At 38.3% G+C, this 17,347-nt stretch overlaps 1 protein-coding gene across 1 annotated transcript; it reads right to left on the bottom strand.

Moving 5' to 3' along the window:
* Positions 1-408: 408 nt before the first annotated feature.
* Positions 409-16,501, bottom strand: tbc1d19 (TBC1 domain family, member 19). Its single transcript, XM_079451750.1, has 21 exons — positions 16,268-16,501; positions 16,070-16,142; positions 15,642-15,687; positions 13,129-13,204; positions 12,932-13,006; positions 12,791-12,854; positions 11,942-11,988; positions 11,291-11,401; positions 10,640-10,712; positions 10,331-10,369; positions 9,378-9,490; positions 6,718-6,792; positions 6,018-6,080; positions 4,746-4,830; positions 4,618-4,662; positions 4,293-4,325; positions 4,089-4,198; positions 3,908-3,999; positions 2,794-2,909; positions 2,480-2,550; positions 409-1,168 (listed from the first exon to the last, which is right to left on the bottom strand). The coding sequence occupies exons 1-21, from the start codon at positions 16,367-16,369 to the stop codon at positions 1,094-1,096; spliced, it is 1,584 nt and encodes a 527-aa protein (XP_079307876.1). The 5' UTR covers positions 16,370-16,501; the 3' UTR covers positions 409-1,093.
* Positions 16,502-17,347: the final 846 nt, after the last annotated feature.

The raw sequence follows: 17,347 nt of genomic DNA, 5'->3' as shown, positions 1-17,347 counted from the left end.
TTTACATTTTAAACAGAAAGTATAACCATTTGTTCTATCTGGATATTCCAAATATTCCAAAATTGTATTCCATTTGACTTCCAAACAATAATTACAATCGACAAGCTTGGACCTTATTAATTGGGTTAAGCAAAGCACTTATTATGCGAACATAAACGTTGTAACACTCATCCACCAATGCTTCCGTCATTCATGGTATTTACACTGCAATTCATTGCCTGTTAAGTGTACTCAAATTTACTGGCACCAGGCCAGGGCCTCGGAGCAATGTGTGGAACGTCCTTTTATATCCAGTCTTTTTTCTCTGTCGCTTACAGTTCAAACACAACAATGGAACTATTGGTCGCACTCCGTGTTTTTCTGTGGGTTTTGCAAATATTTAACAAGTGAAAATACTGAAAAGAGCTTGTCGACATAAACAGCATAGTGTTTAATTAGTTCAACATAGTTTTACCACTTTCCGAAAAGTAGAATATTTTTCCATGACAGCGACAATATGGAATTGTTATCTATTTTACTGCATGGTTAAACACCCCAAACCCAACCTATCAAGGGTAGTGTAGTGTGTTATGGCCACTTCGCTGCCCACATCTGGAAGACCTCCCAGTCATGTAGGTTCACATTTTATAACAGAAAAAAATCTATCTTCTTGATAGATTTTTGGCCCTTCAGCACATCTCCAGGGCCAGGCTTTTGCCATTTAAAAGGGATAGTTCACCCCACCCCCAAATAAAAAAATGCTGTCATCATTTACTCAGCCTCATGTCATCATTAAAAAGAAGATATTTTGAGAAATATGTTGTTTGGTTCCCAACGTTCTTCAAAATATTTTCTTTTGTGTTCTACAAAAGAAAGAAAGTCATACAGGTTTGGAATTACATAAGGGTGAATAAATGATGAAGGTATTTTTATTATGGGATGAACTATCCCCTTAAGATTGGACTATTAAAATCTTCTTTTGGTCATTTTCAGAATAGTAACATGCACTAATGAATGATGCGTAATGAGAACAGATACAACAAACACCATGAACATGTATCAAAGAGTAAATGGGGTCAGCGGCTTTTTGTTGAAACAAAAATATGCAGGTTCCTCAAAAGGCAGTGGCGAAGAGGAAGATCTGAAGCAGGGGCATCACCTTAAGGGTTGAGAGATCAGCCAGAACAGCCTGGGAGACAGAAAATTGAAAACATAAAGACCTTCCGTAGGAATCAGACTACATGAGCACAGCTCTAGACTTAGGGCATACACATCTTTTCACGAGAGAGGCATCCATTTAAATAGTCTGGCAATGAAAGCAATGGGACACCTAGTCAAAGTAAAAGAATGCATGACCAGCAAGTCCTGTTTCACAAAATGGCATCCGCTTGCCTGCTTTGATGCCACTCAAGAGCATGCAAGGTGCTAAGAGTACATCCGACTCACAGGAGCCATCTGGGCGGGGGCCTTCAGAAGGAATCAAGTGTTCCCAAGCTTCTGTCCTTTTGGAATTGGAAGCAAATAAATTTAGAGGCCCCTATCAGTTTAGCACATATCCTCTAATGTTTCATGACCAGGCCAGGGCACTAAAAATACAACGTGTTATGATACTTTCTCCAGTAGGGGCCAGGTGGTATATAAGCAAGCAAATACTGTCCACCAGCATCTTCACAGCGCCTTGGGGCCCAGGCCTGTGCGTCACTGCAGATTACAGACAGAATCAATGCCAGCAGGTCATATGCACTTTTACTACAGCTGTCAATAACGCAGTTTTATGCGGCAGCATCTGATAGTGCAACCCTTTTAATTGGCACAGGATGCTGTATTCAAATATGGAAGTATGGAAATTCACAGTAAATATTTGGCCGTGTTACAATGTCAAATCAGAAAAAAAACATATATGTCATTATTTACTGTCGCTGTAAAGCTGCATGCTGTTATTTTCCCAGTGGAACACAAAAGCTCACTAAGGAAAAAATATTTATCGGTGAATAATGACTTAAATTTCGGTTTATCATATCATAATATGGCTTCATAAGACTTGAAATATAGCATACGAGTTATATGGGACTTATTTGTCGTTTTAAGAGTTTGATTGATGTGGTTGCATGGGAAATTTTTATTTATTTTGTATTCCATGGACCAAAACAACAACATACAACATTTTTAGGTAAACAGAAATCATATATTATGATGACTCATATAATAAAAAATATGATATCTGACAAACTATTTGGATAAAATGACCTTAGTTTTGATGGAGCAATATTTACTGAGTGTGCAACAGTCACACGTGGCGTTCCTACAGTCACGCTTGTTCCCAGGGCCTTTGACATCACATCTAAACATTTTAGGTGTGGGGGACTTGGTCTGCATTTAAATTGACTATCCCAGCAATTTTAAAACATGTGCCTTGGGTGGACTGGGTTACTAGTGCTGGCTGCAACACACTATTTCTGTATTCGTTGACACGGGCACACACACGCTTGCAAATAACAACCTCGGCCGATGCCAGTGATGTCACTTCCATCAGGTTTTCAGCTCGGAAAGCAAAGACTGCAGCGGCAAGAACTGAAATAAAGGTCAGATAGACACTTGTCAAACGCAGGAATGGGGGTGTATTCCGTGTGAATAATTTCCAAGTGTGTACTAACGTAGATTTCTATTTTTAAAATAAATCTAAGTTGCAAAAAGTTGATCACTGACTTGTTAATATATATGATTGTATTTATCAAGTGACCTAAAAGAATGAAGCATCAGGATATTATCATTATGTTTAGATGAATGGGCACACATCAGGAAGAACTGACTCACCTGTCACTATCTCTAAGGAATCATATCCCAATATACGGTCCCATAACAATAAGAGCTGGTCGGTTGACAGGTATCCGGAGAAGGCCCGGACTATCCATTTAAACGCGATACGCAATCTAAAGAAGATACGTACATACATACATACACACAGATTAAAAGACACAATAAACCATACATGTTACCAAAATTCTATTTTAAATCCTTATCCTCAATAAACCTGATCCTCCTTCAATGAACGTATGTGTGTGTGTACAAGTCCACCATTAGATGGGGCTGAACTGCTATACATCCCCCGGTGCAAAAACGATATCCCACTTGTATTGAGAATGACTTGATAAACAACTGGAAGCTAAAGCAGCATAACTACTAGATTTTTATCAATAAAATAACTTTCACATTAGTAAATGCAGACTTAAAGAGATAGTTCACCCAAAAATGACCATTCGGTAGTCAACAACCTGTAAAAATGTTATTTGGAGATATTTGGAAAAATGTAAGTAGCCACACAGATCTCACCCCCCATTTCCTGCCATAGTAGGGAAAATAAATACTATGGGAGTCAATGGGGACGAGATCTGTTTGGTTACGGACATACTTCCAAATATCTTCCTTTGTGCTTAGCAGAACAAAGACATTTATGCAGGTTTGGAAAAATGTGAGAGTGAGTAAATGATGACAGAATTTTCATTTTGGGTGAACTGTCCCTTTAAAGAACATGATTTGATTTGTGAGTATTGCACACATTTTATCTAGGATATTGGTTATTGAAAGTTCATTGTTGCACAGGTGATTAATGTGTTTTATTGTTACTGTTTGCTGCAATATTTTGATTTGGTTGGTCAGAAGATACACCCTGGTTCACTTTTTCTATGTTAGTGTATGGATTATGGAATCCGCCACCAAGCAAACATCACAAGACACATCTCTTAGAAAACTAATGGCATCTCTACAATAATATAGGACATACACAGGTTACATGCAACAATTTTAATACCTGAATTAAATAACTGCCAAATAACATACAACCTAAAACAGATAAGAAGTAAAGACACATTTTAAATAAAATGTACGCCATCAGATTGATTGCGTAGGCCACTCTGTATTATCCACTCACGGTTGGGCTCCTATCTCTCGTAGGTGGTAGAAAAGCTGTGGCAGATGAGTCTGCAGTAATCTCTCAAACTGGAGGCACAGAGACACTAAACCCTAACAAACAACACATACAGACATGTAAGTTAGATGAGATCCGAGAGCTTCATTCTAAGCAACAAGCACAAAACCCCAGACAGACTTACAGACGGATGTGAGGAAATCGAGTGCAGTCTGAAGAAGTAGCGAATGTACATCTCTTTAAACACGCTGTACAGCTTGGATGGTTCATTATATAAGAAACACAGAGGGGCCACTGCAGAACAAACATGTACAATAGTCATTTTGAAATGTAGAGAGATTGTTGCATGTGAGATTATAGGTTATGTGTTCTTATGCTTCAAACGTACCATACATCGAGAAGCCATGGAATGGAATGACACCTGTGAGACAAAGAGGATTGGTATTCTTTCCTTTACAATCACATGTATGCATTCCTCAGACTTAAAATCTCTATATTTTAGTAAATCAGTATGTAATTCACGGGAATTGGATCCATGACTGAGGTTTTGCGAGTGCAATGTTCTAGCAAAAGAATTGCAGTTTACAAAATTGTTGTGCGATAAGGAAAACATCACTCGCACTAATGCACAAGATGACTTAACTCGATAAGTATAAGGTGCATGCGAGGACATTGCAATGTAGATACATGTACTGTAAAAGTTGCTTTCTCACCATTTGGAGGGTAAACCACAGAATACTGCTCTGAGCCAGACTTGCCTAAAAAAGAACGGCATCGACTGAAAAGAAGTCAAGGGAGATATTTTAACCTGGCAATAAAGATAAATATATAAAGACATTACTGTGGATGGAAGATTTAGGTGGTGTAGCGCTGTTATAGTTGAAGTGCTCCAGAACTGAAGTGTCACGAGAGAAACAGAGCAAAACCTGAAGCAAAAAAAACACAAATAAGTGCCAACACACACTAATCCGTAACATGCTTATCTTTAAAAATTCTAATTTCCTGAGAAGATCACAGTTGAAGAACCACTTTAGAGCAGGTATATTTTTTCATGTTTCGCATGATGAATTTTCTCTCAGTATCTTGATTGATAATTGATTCCAATGCAATCTTCATGTTTCCTAACCATTAATGGCCAAATACAATCCTAGAAACCTGATAAAAGCTCGAAAACAGATCATATCAACAGAGACCATGTTATAATGTTTCTCACTTAATGATGTTTAAAACTATCAAATGTTACAAAAAACACATTACAATACTTATAATATAACAGCGTTTAAATAAAACAATATCGTAACAAAAAGTCGCTGAAACTGTTAACCTGCTCAGAGAGTACACACTAAACAAATATTGACAGGCAAACAGGCTTCTTTTATCACCTCACACCTGCAACCCACATGACAGTTCCTAAATGACGACATACTATGCTCCAGAGAAATCCAAACTACTATTTCATCGAAATTCACAGAAAACACAGAGACAAACACCCCAGCAAAGAAATCAAAGAAGCAAACTAATGGTTGTCCAGGAGATACCAGCCAATGAAACCCGCTGCACCACCAAATTGAAAAACATCTGCAATAACAGTGCTGTATAGAGTCCTTCTCAAATTGCTTGCTTTTAAGACTAAATTGCTGATGTTGTTTGAAGCCATTAATGCAGTCAAAGTATATTCTTTACCAACAACCAAAAAGTTTTTAGCGGATGCTGAATATTGTTGAAATCTGATTTTGCAGTGAACAGAAATAATAGAGAACATATACCCAGGAAATACAATAAGGAGGATCCTACAGTATCTTAAGGAATGACTCACGAATTCCCACTGAATCGTGTCTTGTTTAGAAAGGCTATCTGCAAGACTATACAAACCAGTCCTATCTGAATCCATCCAGTTCTATGTACATCAATCCAAAGAACATGGATTTGCATGGATAATGTTCTCACAATAGCCTACAGCGATATGTATACACAGAACTACATCAATGTCGTTTTGAAAATCTCTGGAATGTGTTTTGTTTACGACTCAATAAGACAATTTCTTGAAAGGTTGTTTTAAGCATGTGTTAGATGGAGTTAGAGAATTGCTAGAGAATGGTATGCATTCACTCACCTGATATAAATAGTCCTCGAACACGAAGTAATAATCATCATTGCTTGCAGTCAGCTTCACGTCCTGAGAGGACAATACGTCTTTTTAATCAAAAACAGGTGCACTTGACTTTCTGTACTAAACATTCTCTAGCTGGACTAAAGACTGTGATGTTTCTTTCATTGAATCTGTCCAGCGGCTAAATGTATACAGAAACCTTGAAAAGTCGGTTTATATCTATATAAAGTCCTGATTGCTTTAATAAACAGTTACCACATACAAAAATATTAAAGGGACAGTTCACCCAAAAAATCTTTATCGTTCACCATTTACTCACCTTCGAGTTGTTCCAAATCTGTATACATTACTTTGTTCTCATAAACACAGAGAAAGATATTTGGAAGAATGCTTGTAACAGTTCTTGGCCACCATTGACTACCAAAGTAGTCAAAAGTGTTCCAGAACTATTTGCTTTCCTACATTCTTCAAAATATCTTCTTTCGTGTTAAACAGAACAAAGACGTTTATAAAGAACTGTTTGGTTTCCTACATTCTTCCAAATATCTGACTTTGTGCTCATCATAACATAGAAATGTATACAGATTTGGAACTTGAGGGTGAGTTAATGAAGACAAACATTTCATTTCTGGGTGAACTATTCCTTTAAAGACACAGACGTGTATTAAAATGTTATGTTATACCATCCTTATGTCATCCTAACCTTATAAATGAGGTTGTCCACCAGCAGGTCATGGTGTATGACTCTAGCCTTCAGCTGTTCATAATGTGTTAGGTCCTGTTTGAAATAAAAATAAAAAGTATTGACAAGAACTACACAAAGTGAATTTATTTCTGCCAAGTAGAGCTGGATGACACATCTCAAATTTGTCGATAATACTCATTATCTTTCAGATTCTGATGATGCTTAATATTTCTTTTAATTACTAATTAAATGAACACTTGTAAAAACCAAATGCTTCCCTGTTTTCCTACCACCCTTCGTTGCGATTGTCTTGTTGCACAACTTGAAAATGACAGGGTATTCTTTTTCCACCCCTGCCTCTTCCAAACCTGTGCCGCTTGCTGTTACGTTTTGCAGTTCTTGTAAGACATGAATTGGGGAAGTGAAATTGTCTGTTGGTGCCATCTGTGACACATTAATCTTATCGTTGAACAATATTCTGTAATTACAAAAAATATTTTGATATCTTATATTTGATAAGTCACCCAGCCCTACTGTCAGCTACACTGAAACGTCCAAAAACCAATGAATAAACACACAGATCAAATTACAGCTAATTTCATTGTTATAAAAAACACAAAGCAATTAACTAATTGATATTTGAAATGTAATTGCTGTAATGAAGCAGTTATCCAAGACCCCTTAAATCTGAATAATTCTATAATGGTTTCATTGGGATGACTTTCTAAGAAGCGTCCGGGCTAAAACTGTACAAATGTCACCGAGTAAGAGAGATGAGCCGGCCTGGTTACTGTCGTCGAGACAGCTGCTTCATAAGCACTTTCGTAATTGTTCATCCGAAAGCATTTAAATGTCTTCTGATCTCCTCTGTCGTGCTACGGCCTAATGCCCCAAGAGTGAGGGATTACTGTGCTTGTTTAAAATGTGTCGCGCCTCACCAGGTGTTTGTCTTCTAGTTAACAAACAGTCATGGTACACTGTCCAGATGTCGATTTCACTGTTTTAATGGCGACTCGAGAACAGATCAATCAGCTGGAAGACATTGTTTTAGGTTTAAAGATGGCAGCTATTAAACCCACTGAGTGAAGAATCACAGCGGGTACCTGCTCTGTCATTTGTGCCACACAAGTAGTTTCAACCTAATTGTATTCAAGTCCCCTTGCGGCGAAAATCAAGTTTTTAATGTTGTTTATATGTCTATGTGGTGTTTTTAATATGCTTTAACATAAAACTTATGGAACCATATCATTGCAGAGTATTTTCTCCATAAAACTGCAGTTTACTAAAGACTCTCTGTTTATGACGTCATAACCCTGTAACCAATCACGTTTACAGATTTGAGCCATGGATATGTAAGGATGGCGGAAGACTCTGCACTGCTTCTGCAGCACGAGCTGCTCACGTCTCGTATGAGGCATCTATTGGTGCTTTTCCACTGCATGGTACCATCAGGTTTTGTGCGACTCGGCAGAGCTTACTTCACTTCGGCTCAGTTTGCTTTTCGACAGCAGTTTAGAACCACTTAAAAGTGGGTGGGATTAAAAACTTATCGTCGTAGTTGAGCTGCCTCTACTGCTGTAGCGTCACTGTAAATGCAACATAAACACACGCACAACACAGGAGTAATGGAGCATATCAATGGCAGATGGCAGCAAAACAAAATACTGCTAATATACCAGAGAGTTTGGGAAATCTTACAGCAAAGAGCAGACAACGATCATTTGGTTTTGCTCGACGGTGCACAAGGGTAAGCGTTTAGCATCGCATTAAGGGTTTCAATCTCTATATTACTGCCACAAGGCATATAACGAAATGCCAATGTTACGTATTAAAATGCGTATTCATTTGTTGAATATCCAATGACGCTGGTAATGATTCTCTCTAAACGATCATTGATCTGTGTGTAAACACGTCACATTTTGGTATCGGTACGGTACGCTTGGAACCTCAAGGTGGTCCTAAAAAAAATATGAGGTACTAGGTACTGTACCCAATGGAAAACCCCCCAACGGTGAGCTGTACCGTGCCGTACCGTCCAGTACTATGCAGTGGAAAAGCGCCATTTGTACCTACAATCCAAGATCCGAGCTCACGCGATTGAATGGAGGTGGGGACTTATTTGCCTATTCATGACTCTCACATAATAAATAAAGCAAGGAATAACGTTACATTCAAGTGATTTTGAGGCACAAAAAAGATGCTTACATTGTTTTTTAAATGATTAAATTATCAAATGTAGTGGGACTTATTTGAAGTCTCCATGAACTGTTTTGGCATGTGCTTAACCAATACCTGTAGGGCAGGTCATATTGAAGGCCTCAAAAGGAATAATATCAACTTTGCCCTTTAAGTGATCTTGTTGACTGCTTTTCTATTGTTTCCTAATTCTTGCAAGTCCCTTTGAAAGCATCTGTCAAACGACACATGTGGTACCACCCAAAAAAATACTAAGTTTGCTGAAACTGTACAATGCACAGCAAATGGAACATTTCTGCAATTAACGCATCTGATAAGCACAAATAAATACCCATAAAATACCGGTTCTGGCATATACACAACAATTACCATAAATGTCAAATAAGCTATACAAATACTTTCAATTGTTTAAATGTTCGTAAATATTTATGTTACGTTTTCATATTTCTGAGGATCTGTGATTACGTTTATGTGTTTATTACCTCAGGATCGCTGTTCGAGTTCAGAATGAGAGTCCATAGTTGGGCCCTTAAACCTGTAGGGCATCCCTGCCTGCTGTACTGCTGAGCGGCTGCACTGTCCTGAGCACTCACCACTACGCAAACACATTATTTACACATTATTCACACCTTTTAGTATACACTTCTGAGAGGCTCTTAAAACCTTAAACTCTAATCCATACACTTTATTTTTTATACTTTGTTGGCACCGGCCAAAAAGGCACTTTAAAAGCCCAGACATTATACAGGCTGTCATAACAACTCTTTCTGAAGGGTGCAAACACACTTTCGAGACCTTCTGCCTGAAAGAAACTAGAAATATTATAAATACCTAATAAGCTTATATGGGTGAGCTTTGTGATTCATACTGTAACACTGATTTAGCTTAGCGTGTTTTTTCCCCTTAAAGCCCTATTCCCATGGGATAAGTATTACCTGGGGACCTTTAGTCATTTGTAACAATTGCAAAGGTTGTCTGTGATCTTAATCCTGTGTGATTCGGCCACGTCTGTATTTTGTAAAGTAAAAATTATCGTTTTTTTGAGACATTTGAGGCCCGCGATCATGGTGATCTTCTCTCCGGTTCTCGACCGCAGATCTCAAATGCTGATAGATACGATCAACAATAATTATACACCATACAACTAGGTCCTTTCTAAATCACACGAGGTCCCCAGATAATACTAATCCCGTGCGAAAAGGGTTTAAGACCGCTGCTCTGAAAAGAATAGTTCCCTAACAAATGCATCATATATATATATATATATAGCCTCTTTCTGACAAAAACTTTCTGGGTAACTGAAAGAGAGCTAAATAGATCATTTGAGGTTAAATGGCAGACATTAAACAAGTATTTTTCGAGCGATACAGGAAAACTATACAAGCATATGTGTCACGATAACAAGATGGAATTACATAAAAGTGTTTATTTTTACCTTTCTTTCCGACACGAATGTGCTCGCTCTCAAACAAATCTGTGTTGAAACAGCCGAGAGATAACAAGAGATCAAATAAATGTACGAACACAGCATGCTACACAAATATTTCAATTATGTGCTGTGAACCTTTCTTGATCTCTATAGCGACTAAGATTAGGGACATACTGGAGAAACTTCTGTCCACCTTTGTTAGTTCAAAAACAGTACAACCATGGACCACAGCGTGGAACAACTAACGTCTGTTCTAAGCCCTTGTAATATGATGTGACTTTGCAAACCAAGGGTTGGATGCAAGGAAATGATTACCTTGAGGAACATGTGTGTGATCATCTATACCGAGCTGCCCATAAGTAAAACTAAGCTCTGGGTACGTCTCCCTCTGCAACAAACACAGTTTACAATTTATAATTGGTTTCCTTACCGATGGGGAAAAGGTGGTTAAATACTTAGAAATAGTAGATTGTAATGCTAAAAAAGCAACAGATTAGATAAGCATTTTGGCCAAAATCATTCAGATTAGGGTGTCACAATATACACGTATCGTCAATAATGAGATATCAATAACCATGATTATTGATATTGTGTTAATATTACACATACCATAATATTGTAAATTATTAGGTGCCAGTATCAGGCTGACATGACTTATTTGGCAAAAAAAAGTAAGGATTAATTTGACTGATATCAATATTTGTTTTTTCATTCGCTTACAAATAAATAAATATATTCGGCGATTGAATCGTTGTTGTGAATTTTTTTGACCAACAATGTAAAAATGTTGCTATTTTGAGAACTTCTATTTTAACATAAATTAGTTGAAACTGAACAGTGTACAAAAATGTACAATGCAAATCAGGACAGTGTTATAATTTAGACTTCTCTCTTACATATCCCGGTATCTCTTATTTTATTTACAGAAATAGTTGGAGAATAGTTACAGAACAAAGATTGGCTCACCATTTGTGAAATGTCACAGACATTGAGGGAAACCTGGATTAATCCCCAGTGACTTCTGACTGTGACCTCTTCACTCCGGTCATTATTAGGGTTCCTTAAACCAATTAACACCTAAAGGAAAACCAATGTTATCTTTCATTAACACCTACATACAGTAACAACATTAATCAAATTAAATACGCATACATATGTTTAACGAAAACCCAATATTGTTTTCATTGGCATTGCAGGAACAAAAAAATAAGACAAAATTCACATCAAATAACATAGCTTACAATTAAATCTAAAAACACCTCATGACCCTAAAAACACGAAAATGCCATGATTTCCAAGTGTGTAATAGTTTCTCTTATAACAGATTAATATGCTAAGATAACTATTCGTCCACACTGTGGTTCTGAGGCACTATACAACGGCATTCATCCCTATGCAACATAACAACGTTTGATTTGATCTGATCATACATCAAAGATCCGCTCGTGCAAATCACTTATTCAACCTTTCAGTCAATTTTCACTCAAAAAGTAATTTAGATGAACATTTCCTGAGAGAATCAAATCAGCCGCTCATTTCCGGGCCTGTCTTTCTCAATCGGACCGGATGTTTTCGATAAACTCATTAGGTGGATTATACAAGCAAGACTAAACCCACCTCAAGGAAGTCTTTGGGTGCATAAACAGGTCTGAATTTGGTTAGTTCTGCAATACAAAACAAAGAAATGAGTGCATGCAAATTTGTTTTACAATTCCAATTAGTGTAATTGAAAAGCAGTGAGCAAGAAACAAAACAGAATGGCAATCAGAATCGGTCCTGTTAACTTCACACTTTACTCAGACCTTAAGGTCTATCGGTGTTACATTTATGCATTTATACAAAGCAACTTCAATTACATTAAAGGTTTTGGTGCACACTACGAATATAGTTAAAGTGCCTTAAAGTGTCATCATTTACACACCCTCTTGTCATTTCAAACCTATATGACTTTCTTTCTTCGGCAGAACACAAAAGAAGATATTTTGAAGTATGTTGGGAACTGAACGGCGATGGCGCCCATTCACTGGCAGGGTGAGTAAATGATGACAGAATCTTCATTTTTGGATGAACAATCACTTGAAGTAATATATTCATACTGAAAGCCCAAAACCTTTTGGTTTCAGAGTCACACGTAGACTTTATCGAAGTAACAGAAAGTAAAGTTTCGAACAAACAGAAGAAAGGAGACACAGTTGGGTGTTTTCGAGCTTTAGTTATTGGCATGTGGTCCAGGCGTCTGGACATGCTCTGGTTTCACAGGAAGGGCTGTTTATTCCAGTGTCCTGCACATTGCGGTAAATGTTATCATACACACTGCAAACTGATAGCATTGTTATGGAGCTGTTATACTGCTCGGGGCTTCTGTGTACGAGCCAAACGTCTGCGTGTAAACATTCTGCAATGCACGAACACACATACACTGAGATGTAACAGTAACCCTGAAAACAGAACAAACTGGGAGGTCACCTGGTTCATCGGTTCCCATCTCGTTCCATTTTTTCGTGAGCTCTTTCTGCTCTGGGACCGGACGCTATAAAACAGGGAAAATATGATTCAAATACCTGCACTTTTCAAGTGTAAATGCAATATAGATATTTTCATGTCTACCTTTCGTGCCAGTGGGATTCCCAACTCGGTACACATACTGTTCAAACTCTTCATGATTCTCTTCTCCCAGCCTGCCTACAACACACACAAATAATCTGTCATTTCTACATGCGAGTTTACAGAGAGAAAGGTGAGAGGGCAAAGAGAAAGAAGACAAACAGAGATAGACAGTATAATAAAGAGACAGTGGGCTTTACCTGGGCTTTGCGCATATACGCCAAGGGCTCTTTGGTGTGTTCAAGAGGGGCTCGTGGATGCCCAGGAGGAGGAAGACTACGGCAAACAAACACATCCGCAACACACAGCACATTTTCATACACACTGAATTATATTAGTTGAAGCTCTGTATATATCCACACAATTGTCAAAATTATTACATACTGTATACAGTATCTCACAGAAGTGAGTACACCCCTCATATTTTTGTAAATATTTTATTATATCTTTTCATGTGACAACACTGAAGAAATGACACTTTGCTACAACGTAAAGTAGTGAGTGTACAGTATAACCGTGTAGATTTGCTGTCCAGTCAAAATAACTCAACACACAACCAATTTATGTCTAAACCGCTGGCAAGAAAAGTCAGTACATCCCTAAGTGAAAATGTCCAAATTGGGCGTTATTAGCCATTTTCCCTCCCCGGTGTCATGTGAAGGTCACAGGTGTGAATGGGGAGCAGGTGTGTTAAATTTGGTGTTATCGCTCTTACTCTCTCAAACTGGTCACTGGAAGTTCAACATGGCACCTCATGGCAAAGAACTCTCTGAGGATCTGAAAATAGAAACTGCATAAAGATCCTGAAACTGAGCTGCAGCACGGTGGCCAAGACCATACAGCAGTTTAACAGGACAGGTTCAACTCAGAACAGGCTTCGCCATGCTCGACCAAAGAAGCCGAGTAAACGTGCTCAGCGTCATATCCAGAAGTTGTCTTTGGGAAATAGAAGTATGAGTGTTGCCAGTATTGCTGCAGAAGTTGAAGGGGTGGGGGGTCAGCCTGTCAACCTCTTCTAAAGATGACACAAACAGTTTGCTGAAGACTAAGGACATGTATTACTGGAACCAAGTCCTGTGGTCTGCGTGTGTGGCGTCAACCAGGTGAGGTCTACAATCCTGTAGCTCAGTGGTAAGAGCATTGGGTTAACAACGCAAGGTTGTGGGTTCGATCCCAGGGGATTGCAGATACCTATGTAAAATGTATAGTGCAATGCAAATATAATGCAATGTAAGTCGCTTTGGATAAAAGCATCTGCCAAATGCCTAAATGCAAAGACAAGTGTGTCTTGCCTACGGTCAAGCATGGTGGGAGTGTTATGGTCTGGGGCTGCATGAGTGCTGTTGGCACTGGGGAGCTAGTTCATTGAGGGAACCATGAATGTCAACATGTGACATACTGAAGCAGAACATGATCCCCTGCTGAGGATAAAGGTGATGGACCTAAACCCTATTGAGCATCTAAAGGTCATCCGCAACTGGATGGTGGAGGGCGCGAAGTGTCTAACATCCACCAGCTCTAAGATGTCGTCATGGAGGAGTGGAAGAGGACTTCAGTGGCAACCTGTGAAGCTCTGGTGAACTCCATGCCCAAGAGGGTTAAGGCAATGTAATGGTAAATAATGGTGACCACACAAAATATTAACATTTGGGCCCAATTTGGACATTTTCATTTGGGGGAACTCACTTTTGTTGCAAGTGGTTTAGACATTAATGGTTGTGTGTTGAGTTATTTTGAGGGGACAGCAAATTTACACTCTTATACAAGCTGTAGACTCACTAGTTTACATTGTAGCAAAGTGTCATATCTTCAGTGTTGCCACATGAAAAGACGCGAGGGGTGTACTCACTTATGTGAGATACTGTATAGAAATTATTAACATGACAATTACACTGTGCACAACATGAGTTACATATAGACAGATGATTGTTGTGACTGAAAATCACAATGTCATGTTCCAACACATAAGGAAAGAGTGATACATAGAACTAACTCCTTATTAATAAACATTGGTTTTTGCAACGAAATGCCCAAGAAGCACATTTGTGTGTAGTGTTTGGGCGTGCACGTATGTTTGGCTAGATAGTGTCTATTTGCTTCCGCCACTTTCAAAACATTGACATAAGACAGATCTCACCATTCATGTCCACAAAAAAAGACATTTACTATAAGACCTGTACCTCAAAACCCTCCGTTGGCTGTAATCCAAGGAAGATTAATCTCTACTTTTTTCATTCATTTGATCAAACTTCACAACAACAATTGCCCCGAAGAAACAAACAACTAACTGCGGGGGTCCTATGTTTCAAATGTAAATGAGTATGTTTTTATAGGTTTCCTCTAATCTGTACTGTAACGAAATCCAGCTAAAACCGTTTTACAGGCTTTTCTCTGTAGAAGTGGTTTGTCCTGTTGATTAGACACTCCTGTCAGTATTTGGACCTGGATTGTTTCAGGGGTAATTTATTCGTTCTTTTTTACATTTTGCAAAAAAGAGTTACACAGTTCCTTCCATGAAACTGTATAAACACTTAAAGCGGAAGAAGGAACAATTTGGACACCTAAATGTATGTGTCTGAGAGTAGATTTATCTTTTAAAAAAAGGATTACACATAAATACAGATATTTAGGCCAAATACAAAAAATACAAGTACCACAGACGAAGCTAAGGCAGTTGCAATACACATTAAATGTAAAAACACGTTCTACTTACATGTGCAATTCTCTGTAAACTGCATTTTGCAATTTTCTCTCCCAGCCTGGATGAATGCAAATAATCCATCAGTGACACAAAAGCAAGAAAAAACAATGAAATTAAATCACTGGTGACAATAACAAAACATCGTAATGTTTTTTTGCAATAAGATGATGGTGATATTCTCTTAATTGTCCATTATGCATGCATAAAAATGTATATGTGCTGACAAATAAACCGTATATCCTATATTGGAAATTAGGAATTAAGGAACATTTAGGAAAACGATGCACTATGAAGATAAATCTCTCTTATGTATAAAATTGTATTGCCATATTGTTTTCTACATCTTTGCTATCACGCCATGGGTCAGATGTGCGGTTTATTAGACAACTATCCAATACTTTGTGTGACGTTTGAAATTACGTTCTGATGTGACGTCATACCTGACGCTTTTAACCATCTCCGCACGTCATCTTTAAGTGATTCTAATTTTATTTCCGGTCCGTGCAAACATTCCTAAAAATAAAAACACAATGAATTCAACTTCACCCCACAGGACACCCACGCTGGCATTAGTGTAGCGGCAGTGACCGTTTTTGGCGTTGCACACACTGCAGTGTCCGTTAGCTGTAGCCACTCACTTTTGCCTGTTTCTCCAGCTGAGAGTGTAAATATGTCCCCTTGAGTCGCTGTACTATTTGGGCGATAGTGACAGACGGATCTGACCCCTCGTCCATCATCATCACGATCCTGAAGTTCTGCGGTCGACGTGCTGTCCTGCGGTCGTATGTTACTAGCGCAGCATCACGTCTGTATCCATGCACACGGCAACAACAAACGCTTCAGGAAACACGAGCCTGAACACAAGGTTCCTCTTACAGTCAAACTCATAAAGCAAATATCATTGATTTAATGTGTAACATTGATTCAACGTTAAATAAATTATGTTTCAGTAATGCTTCAGTAATAAGAGTTTTGTATTGTAATCTTCCAACATGACAAATAGGCTACAACTAAATGCCATTTTAAATAGACTTGCAATGGCATGGTCCGATAATATGTCATTCAATAAGTCATTCTAAGGTTTAAGTGTATTCTTTTTCTCTTACCTTTTCTCACCTTTAAATGTATGAATTTATGAACGGCCCACGATACAAAGCAGTTTTGCAGCTGGGATGTATTTGTCTTTAAATGTCTGTGGAAGCAACTTGATTCTTACTAATTTTCTCATTTAATCAGATTTAACCTAAACATGCACAAAAACGAACATAAAGCAGATTTGCAGGAAGGCTGTTTCTCACACACAAATGTCCCTGACAGTGAATGAATGCCTGAATGACAACTGAAGGTACTTACAGTATACACATTAAACCTGTCTGTGTTCTCTGTGCAAAAAAGAAACTAAGTACTTATGTTTAATCACTACTGTCATGGTTTAAACCACTGGCGGCGCTAGGGGTGGCGCCCCGGACGTTTTCAGTAAAGCCCCTAAAGGTTTTATTACAATGACGAACCTGCAAATGTGATTTTGGCCTAATTTAAGATGACAAGCGGTGCCGTGTGGTGTTTCATAATGCAATGATCAGACATCTTTCGTGCCAAACAAGTATTGCCCTTGGGTGAAATCCAGTCAACTTTGCTCTGCATTGTTGAGTCGTAAAACATTATGATCAGCTACCATTGTTATTTCATTGGTTCAAAGTAAAAAGTGTCTGAGTATT

The sequence above is a fragment of the Barbatula barbatula genome, assembly GCF_947034865.1.
Source record: "Barbatula barbatula genome assembly, chromosome: 1".
NCBI lineage: Eukaryota > Metazoa > Chordata > Actinopteri > Cypriniformes > Nemacheilidae > Barbatula > Barbatula barbatula.
Note: the sequence above shows the minus strand (reverse complement) of the source record. Positions and strands in the feature narration are given on the sequence as shown.

Bases quoted from the DNA above. Each gene is read 5' to 3' on its own strand.
- tbc1d19 (XM_079451750.1), bottom strand. From the start codon at position 16,369: ATGATGATGGACGAGGGGTCAGATCCGTCTGTCACTATCGCCCAAATA. The intron at 13,205-15,641 runs GTAAGTAGAACG...TGTTTGCCGTAG, and splicing joins GTTTACAGAGAATTGCACAT to TCTTCCTCCTCCTGGGCATC. The intron at 6,081-6,717 runs GTTAGGATGACA...TTGTCCTCTCAG, and splicing joins TGGACAACCTCATTTATAAG to GACGTGAAGCTGACTGCAAG.